General features: G+C 51.4%; 1 protein-coding gene across 1 annotated transcript; it reads right to left on the bottom strand.

Annotated features, from left to right (window-relative positions):
• Positions 1-322: 322 nt before the first annotated feature.
• LOC123346567 (zinc finger protein 436-like) lies at positions 323-4850 on the bottom strand. Its single transcript, XM_044984042.1, has 3 exons — positions 4827-4850; positions 3441-3554; positions 323-2744 (listed from the first exon to the last, which is right to left on the bottom strand). The coding sequence occupies exons 1-3, from the start codon at positions 4848-4850 to the stop codon at positions 1779-1781; spliced, it is 1104 nt and encodes a 367-aa protein (XP_044839977.1). The 3' UTR covers positions 323-1778.
• Between the last annotated feature and the right edge of the window lie 5980 nt (positions 4851-10830).

Genomic DNA, 10830 nt, shown 5'->3' with positions numbered 1-10830 from the left:
AAATGAATGGGGCCACTCTGGTTACCACCCTGGGGTCAGAGGAGTGCTCTGTACCCCCAAACCTTACCTCCCTTTTCATGTATTCACACACAAAAAAGTGAAAGAGCATGCCTCAAGCATCCAAAAGATCAGCGTTCGGCAACCTTTCAGAAGAGCTGTGCCAAGTCTTCATTTAGTCTCTCTGATTTACGGTTTCGCATGCCAGTAATACATTTTAATATTTTTAGAAGGTCTCTTTTTATGGCTATAATGTATAACTAAACTATTGTTGTATATAAAGTAAATAAGGTTTTTTAAATGCTTAAGAAGCTTCATTTCAAATTAAATTAAAATGCAGAACCCCCCAGACCCCTGCAATAGGTCAATTTGGCACATTAGCCAAGAGGAAGCAGAATGTGAGTGTTTTCGACCACAAACCCTGTCCCTCCTGATTCGCAACCCTATGGACCAGGCGGTAGCAAGTCCTGAGCAGGAGCCCAGATGGTCACGTTGTGCGGCAGAAACTGCAACTAGTAGCAAAACGTGAGGGTTTTGCAATGTGTCGTCACACCTGTCTCCTGTTCCACTCCCAGGCGCTATGATCAGAAGGGCCCATCATGAGCATCTGGCCCAGGGGATCTCATGACCAAATTTGGTGGCCTCAGAGTGTGGCCAGCAACTCTCACTGGTGGCCACTCTGACACTTTCCCCTATAATCCTAACTAACCAAGACTCGTCCCCATAATTTCCTTCTTGCTAGTATACAATATTTTTTTTCCCCACCAGTGCCAGTTTTTAATGTTCTTTGTGGTCAGAAATCCCTGGGCTTTGGTGGTTTCAGTAGAGTAAGTGTTCCTACTTCTTGGCACAGTGGTGGTTTAGCATTTTGCAGGGGAGAGGTTACTAGCACATCACCCTGTAATGCTTTAGGTTTTTTAGCACAAATCAAATGCATGGTAGTTCTGTCAGTGGACAAGGAAGAGGTTACTAGCACTTTAACTTATCCTTTTTTTCTGCTGCCCAAAAGAAACAGCAGCACCAGAAGGAGAAACAGGCTGATCATCAGTCGTAAAGTCCTCTTGAGGTGGAGAGGCCTTTTTGCAGTGAGAAGCACGGGTCCAGGCAGTCAGTTCTTGGCATTTTACAGCGGTGTTGGTAGTCAGCAGGACTTGACAAGGGCCTTTCCAGCATGGAGCCAGGGCGGTCTTTCGCTGATGGACCTTTATGTAGATCCTGTTTTCTGGATTCAGCAAGTGGCAAGGTTGTTCAGCTATAATCATTATTGTCGATTAAAAAAAAAGGTAGAAAGTCTTGCTCCAACTGTTTATCTTTGGAGCCCTACCTGGAGTAAGAAAGATTCCCTGCCTGGGTGTGCAGTTCCCCTCTTGCAATTGCTTAAGAATAAACTGTCTCTGATTTGTTACAATCAACCTAAAAGTAAAAACTCTGTTTTCTTCCACAATTATTGATGCCGTGACTCGGATGGTAACGCCCAGCTCAGCCAGCGGCAGCTACTGCGGACTGTTCCCCTTCGAACCCCAAGGCGCCAATCAAGAGGTAAGAGACCTTTTGAAATCTCTAATGGGGTATCGAAGGAGGACTGCCCGTGGAACCGTCTGTCCCTCTGGGGCTCATGCCATGTGTCACAGAACTTTACATCCTGTGTGGATTCTCCCATGTTGAATGAGGTCTGATCTCCATGTGAAACTTTTCCCACAGTCCAAGCACTTGTGGGGTCTCTCTCCTGTGTGGACTGACTGATGACAAACAAGGTGTGACCTTCTTATGAAACTTTTCTCTCAGTCCACGCACTTGTGGGGTCTCTCTCCTGTGTGGACGGACTGATGACAAACAAGCTGTGACCTGTGTTTGAAACTTTTCCCACAGTCGAAGCACTTGTGGGGTCTCTCTCCTGTGTGGACTACTTTATGTCTAACAAGCTCTGACCTCTGTATGAAACTTTTCCCACAATCCAAGCACTTGTGGGGTCTCTCTCCTGTGTGGACTGACTGATGTTGAACAAGGTGTGACCCGTGTTTGAAACTTTTCCCACAGTCCACGCACTTGTGGAGTCTCTCTCCTGTGTGGATTTTCTGGTGTTTAACCAGGGCTGATCTCCGTCTGAAACTTTTCCCACAGTCCAAGCACTTGTGGAGTCTCTCTCCTGTGTGGACTACTTTATGTGTAACAAGGACTGACCTTCGTATGAAACTTTCCCCACAGTCCAAGCACTTGTGGGGTCTCTCTCCTGTGTGGACTGCCTGATGACAAACAAGGTCTGACCTTTGTATGAATCTTTTCCCACAGTCCAAGCACTTGTGGGGTCTCTCTCCTGTGTGGATTGCCTGATGTCGAACAAGGTGTGACCTTCTTATGAAACTTTTCTCACAGTCCACGCACTTGTGGGGTCTCTCTCCTGTGTGGACTGACTGATGACAAACAAGGTGTGACCTTCGTATGAAACTTTTCCCACAGTCCAAGCACTTGTGGGGTCTCTCTCCTGTGTGGACTGACTGATGACAAACAAGGTCTGACCTTTGTATGAAACTTTTCCCACAGTCCAAGCACTTGTGGGGTCTCTCTCCTGTGTGGATTGCCTGATGTTTACCAAGGTAGGACCTTTCCTTGAAACTTTTCCCACAGTCCAAGCACTTGTGGGGTCTCTCTCCTGTGTGGACTGACTGATGTTGAACAAGGTGTGACCTGTGTTTGAAACTTTTCCCACAGTCCACGCACTTGTGGAGTCTCTCTCCTGTGTGGATTTTCTGATGTTGAACAAGGTGTGACCTGTGTTTGAAACTTTTCCCACAGTCCAAGCACTTGTGGGGTCTCTCTCCTGTGTGGACTGACTGATGTTGAACAAGGTGTGACCTTTGCATGAAACTTTTCCCACAGTCCAAGCACTTGTGGAGTCTCTCTCCTGTGTGAATTGCCTGATGTTGAACAAGGTTTGACCTCTGTTTGAATCTTTTCCCACAGTCCAAGCACTTGTTGAGTCTCTCTCCTGTGTGGCTTTTCTTAAGTGACTTTCGTGCTGACTTTGGACTGAAACATTTCCCTTCAGCTCCTCCCGCAAAGGTCGCCTGGGGTTGCACTTCTCCAGGAACTTCCTGATGATGATTCTCCTCCCCATTCTCATTCCCTCGCTCAGCACCTTCTGGAAGAGAGACAATCCAGACAGGAGTCATTGTGCTTGGAAGAAAGAGGAATAGCACCGAGGGAAAACCCAACAGAGAGACTGAGCAATTGGATTCTGCCTCCACATCCCACCCAAAGTGAAGGAGAAATGGGAAGGAAACTCCTGCAGCTAAGAGGATGGGTGGAAAGTCGTGAGCGATATTTGCTGACTACAGCCCTGTCCTGGCTGAAACGAGGAAGAACTGAAGGTGTTTACTCACACCATATTTGGGGATTCTCAACTTTTTCCTTCCCTCCCTAGATGGTTCTGTGTCAGTCCTCACCTGTATGGAGGCATCTTGGAAGCCTTCTTTCCTCGCAGGTCTGGAGATCGGGCACCCACGGCTCTTCCCCTTGCTCCAGGCGGGCGATAAGCTCAGGTTTGGCAAGGGGAAATCCTGCGCAGGGGGTGAAATCAGATCAGATCAGGGTGCATGGAGCACTGGTGGAGTATTTGTCACTAAGGACATTCCGTGAGTGGAACCTGTCTCTGTGCTCTGCTGGAGGAACGTGGCATCCAAGAGGAAGGGAACGTGGTCACTGAGCCCCCTTGCGCAGAGGAAGTTGTCTGGGGAGGTGAGCTGAATTATTACTACACCCTCACTAGGCGTTCCCAGGATCTCTGCACTCTGGGGGCCTTGCTGACTCACACGCAGCTCTGCACTTAAACCCCTGCCTCTTTCTAAACCTGCAAAGCCCAGAGCCCTCCCCTGGGCTGGAGCTAGTCCCAACAAGGGAGGTGAACAGGGATTGTGTGTGCAGCCAAGAAACCACACAGACAGGACAATGCTCGATTTATGCCCCTTTGAAAGGTGGAGGGGTGGGGATGGTTTAGCTTGTCCACTGGGTTTTGACACCCATGTTCCACTGGAGAGGGCACAGAGATGCAACTCTCTCTCACAGGGCAGCTGTGCATTATGGAACCCATTCGCCTCTAATGTAACTGACTGAGGAAGAACCTGAACACATTCAGATACGTAAGTCCCATGGCTTCTAATAACAGAGTGGACGGAAATCCCTTACCCAGCGAGGTCACCATCTCATAGGTCTCCTGCATGACGTCCCTGTAGAGGGCTCTCTGAGCGGGGTCCAGCAGAGCTCCCTGCCCCTGGGTGAAATACACAGCCACCTCCTCGAAGGTCACCGGCATCTGAAACAACAAGAGTCCCTCCCTCAGCACCTGCTGCCCCAGATACAATCCCACTAGTCACGGGAAGGGGAAAAAAATGTGAAGCTCTGGGAGGGCCAGACTGGCAGAATCCCACCCCCACCCAGCTCAGAGGCTTCAGGGTGGGAAGAAGGTGAGCGCTCCCTATCCCCCACATCAGACGGAGCAGGGCTGGGATTTCTTATTTCCCACATGCCTGCCAGCCACAGCCTGACATGGGAAGCAGAGCTCTGAGCCGGGGACAGCAACCGGAATACCAACAGCTTCTCTTCATATTTCACAGCAGCCTCAGGCCAGTGGGTCCAGGCTCCAGCATTGGGAGTCTGGAAAATGTTCCCAGGCCTGCCTACGGGGTTGATTCCTGTTTGAGAAATGGGGGAATGTCCCCTCTCCCCTACCCCGCCTCCAATGGGCCTACTCAAAAAATCAGCAGGTTTCTCACACCCTGTATCCTCTCTGCCTCTCCCTCACCCCGCCCAGTAGCTCCCTGAAAATCTCCTACCTGAGCTGGCTCCATCACAGCCATTTCCCTTCCCTGTCTCCTGGAAGACGGGACCATCTGGAGCGAAATGTGGACGTGATTCCTCAGTCTGTCAGGGCGAGAGGAGCAATGGGGGAGGTTACAGAAGGGGCTTCAGTCCATGTCACCCGCAGATTCCCATGGAAGAAACAGAGTCTTCACTCTTGTGTTTGTTAGCAGCAAGTCAGAGGCAGTTTATTTCAAGCAACTGCAGGGGGAGCCTACGGGGACAGGGGCCTTCCCTTTCTTAGGCAGGTCTCCAAAGTACAACAGTTTAAAGCACATATTTATAGGTTCCCCTCACATATATCAATGGATACAGCTGAATCTTGTTATACATTTTCCTTCCCATTCTTATCTGAAAGCAAGGTTAGAAAACAGCTTCTCATGTCGTTTCCCCATCCGCCTCGCACAATCCCCGCTTCTACAAATCTCGTGACGTTAGGGTTAGGGTTAGCCTTGTCGTGGAAAAACGACCACGCGTTGTGTTTGGATCAGAACCGCCTGAGGCCTTTGACTGATTACCAGCGCACAGGGGTGGACCGCTATTGGAAACAGCCTCCCCGAAGCTGGTTACAGACAGGCTTATAAAGCTTAAAAGCACAAACTCGTTACACAAGGCTGCAGACATTGCCTTGTCATTTCCTTACTAGAAATGTTGCAAAATAAATATAAATTAGAGCAAACTTAAATTCTTCCCATGTTAGGCCTCTCCTGGTATTTACTGTCTGTCCTTTTGCGGTTAAACGGTGACCGTGAAGGATATGGCACAATTGTTTTTGGCTAGGGGACTGTTGGGTACTTTCCACTGCCTCCTCTGTGCCCTCATTTCAGCGAGCTGACCCTGGCAGCTCGACATGAGGCTTGGGCCTATAAGGTTTGGATGCCACTGGATTTTCCCTTACAAGGGGTTTGGGGTGCAGACTGCGGTGGGGAGAGGACACCCCCCCAGCCCTCTCTCACCGCAGCAGCTCGGGGCAGGGTGAGAGGCACCTCTCCCCAGCCATGGCAGCTGCTGTGGTCCTGAGCCGGGCTGAGGGAGGGGTTCCTCTCCCCAGCAGCTCTGGTGGACCTGGGTCGAGCCTAGGGAGGGGATTTTTTCCACTCTGACTCCTTCTGCCCCTTGTACACAGAAACAAGCAGGATCTTAGTTCAAGGCCTGTAAGCAAGCTTGACCAAACTCAGAGGACCTTGTCTAAAGCTTAAGGCCGGCTAAATTTTCCCTCACAGCCTGTCTTCTGCTCTGTCTCTTAAAAACACTAAGATGGCTGCTGCAAACCCCCTTTTCACACGTCCACATTCCCCCGAGGCTCTTCAGACACTTCCCGTAACAGCAACTCTAAGCCAAATGCTAGAAAAAGAAAAGGAAAAAAAGGGGCCACTTTGGGGGATTTCCCCACACTGCCCTGTAAACTCCTCTCCCTGAGGAACAGCCGGAGCCCTCTGGTGGCATCACCCGAAGAACGAGCTGCCCTGGACTCCCCCAGCAGCCCCCAGGAACAGGCAGACAAAGGCTGATTCCATTGGCCCATCCACTCTCCCTACCGGCCAGAATCAGCAGCGACTCCGGTGGGGCTGAGAACTGAATCCTGCAGGAAAATCAGACCAGGGCCCCAGCCAGACCCCAAAACTCATGAAACACAGACCCCAGCAGCACGGGGGTGTCTGACAATACATAGGGTGACCAGATGTCCCGATTTTATAGGGATGGTCCCAATTTTTGGGTCTTTTTCATATATAGGCTCCTATCACCCCCCACCTCCTGTCCTGATTTTTCACACTTGCTGTCTGGTCACCCTAGACAATAACACACTGGGACCTCCCCATCCCAGCCTGCCCCCCGCAGCCCCCGCACCCGCCTCCTGCCCCCACCCCGTTCCCCCGCCTGCCCTCACCTCCTGCACCTCTTTAGCCTCCGCCCCCTGCAGCCCGGGGGTGCCGGGGGGGGGGCGGGTCTCTCTCACCTTCCCTCCGAGCGGGGCCCCCCGGGGCAGGGGCCGGGCCGGGGGCTCTGCCCTGGGAGAGGCTCCTGGGGGGGGAGCAGCGGGAAGGGCCCTGCTGGAGATTCCCCTCTCCCGGCTGCAGCCAGGGCTCCGGGCTCCCAGCACCAGCCGCCCCCCGGGGCTCGGGGATCTCGCCAGGAGCCTGGGAGCCAGAGTCACCGCAGCGGCTGCGAGTCACTTCCTGCGGCCGGGCCTGAGTCCAGCGCTCGCTGCCCGGAGCCGCCTTCCGGCTGCTCCTGGGTCCTAGCAATCAACCCCGCAAAAAGCATGTCTGTGACAGGTGTACCGACACATTTCGAAACCCTCCCGTTTTGCTACTAGTTGCAGTTTCTGCCGCACAACGTAACCATCTGGGCTCCTGCTCAGGACTTACTGCCGCCTGGTCCATGGGGTTGCAAATCAGGAGGGATGGGGTTTGTGGTCAAAAACACTCACATTCTGCTTCCTCCTGGCTAATGTGCCAAATTGACCTATTGCAGGGTTCTGGGGGTTTCTGCATTTTAATTTTATTTTAAATGAAGCGTTTTAAGCATGTTAAAAAACTTATATACTTTATATACAACAATAGTTTAGTTATATATTATAGCCATAAAAAGAGACCTTCTAAAAATATTAAAATGTATTACTGGCATGCGAAACCTTGAATCAGAGAGACTAAATGAAGACTCGGCACAGCTCTTCTGAAAGGTTGCCGAACCCTGATCTATTGGATGCTTGAGGCATGCTCTTTCACTTTTTTGTGTGTGAATATATGAAAAGGGAGGTAAGGTTTGGGGGTACAGCGCACTCCCCTGACCCCAAGGTAATAACCAGAGTGGCCCCATTCATTTTTTTCAATGGCTTCCTCCTTGATTATTTCCAATGACTTGGCTGCCTACGCACCTGTCACTGTTCCGGGGATGGTTGTGCATGTGTCACTGGTCCAGGGTTTGTTGTGCCCCTGTCACTGGTCCAGGGTTGGCTGTGCCCCTGTCACTGGTCCAGGGATGGTTGCAAATCTGGAGATAAGGTGTTTGCGGTCGAAAACGCTCACGATTTGCTTCCTCCTGGCTAATGTGACAAATTGACCTATTGGATGAATGAGGCGCGCACTTCCACTTTTTTGAGTGTGAATACGTGAAAAGGGAGGTAACGTTTGTGGGTACAGCGCACTCCCCAGACCCCAAGGTGGTAACCAGAGTGGCCCCATTCATTTTCTCCACTGGCTTCCTCCTTGATTATTTCCAATGACTTGGCTCCCTATGCACCTGTCACTGGTCCAGGGATGGTTGCAAATCTGGAGGGATGAGGTTTGTGGTCGAAAACGCTCACGATTTGCTTCCTCCTGGCTAATATGACAAATTGACCTATTGGATGAATGAGGCGTGCACTTCCACTTTTTTGAGTGTGAATACGTGAAAAGGGAGGTAACGTTTGTGGGTACAGCGCACTCCCCAGACCCCAAGGTGGTAACCAGAGTGGCCCCATTCATTTTCTCCACTGGCTTCCTCCTTGATTATTTCCAATGACTTGGCTCCCTATGCACCTGTCACTGGTCCAGGGATGGTTGCAAATCTGGAGGGATGGGGTTTGTGGTCAAAAACACTCACATTCTGCTTCCTCCTGGCTAATGTGCCAAATTGATCTATTGCAGGGTTCTGGGGGTTTCTGCATTTTAATTTTATTTTAAATGAAGTGTTTTAAGCATGTTAAAAAACCTATATACTTTATATACAACAATAGTTTAGTTATATATTATAGCCATAAAAAGAGACCTTCTAAAAATATTAAAATGTATTACTGGCATGCGAAACCTTGAATCAGAGAGACTAAATGAAGACTCGGCACAGCTCTTCTGAAAGGTTGCCGAACCCTGATCTGTTGGATGCTTGAGGCATGCTCTTTCACTTTTTTGTGTGTGAATATATGAAAAGGGAGGTAAGGTTTGGGGGTACAGAGCACTCGCCTGACCCCAAGGTAATAACCAGAGTGGCCCCATTCATTTTTTCCACTGGCTTCCTCCGTGATTATTTCCATTGACTTGGCTCCCTATGCACCTGTCACTGGTCCAGGGATGGTTGCAAATCTGGAGGGATGGGGTTTGTGGTCGAAAACGCTCACCATTTGCTTCCTCCTGGCTAATGTGCCAAATTGACCTATTGGATGATTGAGGTGCGCACTTCCACTCATTTGTGTGTGAATACGTGAAAAGGGGAGGTAAGGTTTGTGGGTACAGAGCACGCAGGGGGAATAGCAGGGGTGGGGAGGCCACACATGATGGCAGCCCCCCACCCCGGTGTGACAAGCTGGGAATGTTCTTAATGTTTTCTCTGAATACTCTGTTTGTGCCTCAGTGTCCCCTCTGCAGTTCTAAAGTATCTAGGTGGTGGATCAGGGGGTGTGATTGCTGCAGAGGAAGGGGCCAGTGCACCTAAATGCCTGACACTGTCTCCTAGCAACTGATGGCCTGGGCCCTCCTCTGCAAAGGTGCCAGCTGAAGGTGTTGGAGACAAAGAGGTCAGGTGACCTCCTGGCCCAGGAAAAGAACTGAGCAGAGAGGAGGGGCTGGAGGGGGTTTGGGAGTCTGGAGCTGGCTGGGGATGAGGAGGGAAGTGCAGATGGGGGTCTGGCTCACTGCTCCCAGAATGGACCCGGCTGTGGGGTCTTGTTCGCGGTACCTACAAGCTCTGTTTTAGACCGTGTTCCTGTCACCGAATAAACCTCTGTTTTACTGGCTGGCTGAGAGTCATGTCTGACTGCGAAGTGGGGGGGCAGGACCCTGTGGCTTCCCCTGGACCCCGCTGGGGTGGGATCGCTGTGGGAAGCACATGGAGGGGCAGAGGATGCTGAATGCACTAAGGAGAGACCCAGGAGATGAAGATGTGTGAGCTTCTTGCCCTGAAAAAGTCTGCTCCAAGGGAGAGGAGGCTCCCCAAAGTCCTGACTGTCTTGGTGGGGAGCAGTTCCAGAGCATCGCCCAGGGACTCTGTGCCACCCGATACCCACCACAGGGGAGGCAAGTGGGCTTTCTGGACCTGAGAGAGTCCCTAGGAGCGTGTGCAGTGACTGTGGTGCAGAGTGAGTGTGCTGCGGGGGGAGAGGAGGGATCCCTCCCCTGGAGCTTGCTGCTGCTGATAATGGGGGGGGGGGAGTCCTCTCTGGTCCTAGCCCTGGGGCAGCCTGTCTGCATCCCAAGTTACTTATCCCCAGCCCTGCCCCACCCCAGAGCCTGCACCCCCAGCACCCCAACCCTGAGCACCCTCCTGCACTGTGAACCCCTCATCCCCAGCCCCACCCCAGAGCCCTCACCTGAGGGGAAAAATGTGCAACTTAAATGTGGTGGTCAGTTTGGAGTATCATTGTGTTTAGCACAATACTTGATGATTTTACACCCCTTTAAAGTATATAACTAGTTGTATACAGGTGTTACAAAGTGGGAATGTTCTTAATGTTTTCTCTGAATACTGTGTGGGTGCCTCAGTTTCCCCTATGCATTTCTCAAAGATCTAGATGGTGGGATAAGGGGGTGTGATTGTTGTAGAGCCCTAGAGGGCCAGTGTGATGCTGTCTGCACAGAGAATGGCCAAAACCCTGTCTCCGGGCACCTGATGCCCTGGGCCACTCTCCTGCAAGCCGCCAATTGAAGGTGTTGGAGAACAAAGAGATCAGGTGGCCTCCTAATGCCTGGAAAAGAGAGAGAGGCCAGAGGAGGGAGTGTCAGTGCCTGTGCGGACTTCCGGGAAGTGCATGGTGTGGAAGGGGATGCTGTGATGCTTTGGAACTACTCCAAACAAAGACAGTCAGGACTCTGGGGGAGCCTCCTCTCTCTGAGCGTACTGTCTCCAGGACAAGAAGCTTACACCTTCCTGGGTCTGACCTCGGAGCATTCAGCCCTTTCCACACCGTGCACTTTCTGCCATGGGTGGCAAGTTTGTAAAAATTTTGGTGGGGCCCAGAACCCACCCCCAACTCCACCCCCCCAACTCCGCCCCCACCTGCCTAAG

The sequence above is a fragment of the Mauremys mutica genome, chromosome 12 (assembly GCF_020497125.1).
Source record: "Mauremys mutica isolate MM-2020 ecotype Southern chromosome 12, ASM2049712v1, whole genome shotgun sequence".
Taxonomy (NCBI): Eukaryota; Metazoa; Chordata; order Testudines; family Geoemydidae; genus Mauremys; species Mauremys mutica.
Note: the sequence above shows the minus strand (reverse complement) of the source record. Positions and strands in the feature narration are given on the sequence as shown.

What these genes read in the sequence shown, in the direction of transcription:
- LOC123346567 (XM_044984042.1), bottom strand. Translation starts at nt 4,850, where the DNA reads ATGGCTGTGATGGAGCCAGCTCAG. An exon ending in CTGTGATGGAGCCAGCTCAG is followed by an intron (nt 3,555 to 4,826) that starts GTAGGAGATTTT and finishes CCCCCTGCGCAG; the next exon opens with GATTTCCCCTTGCCAAACCT. An exon ending in TCCAAGATGCCTCCATACAG is followed by an intron (nt 2,745 to 3,440) that starts GTGAGGACTGAC and finishes GTTCAACATCAG; the next exon opens with AAAATCCACACAGGAGAGAG.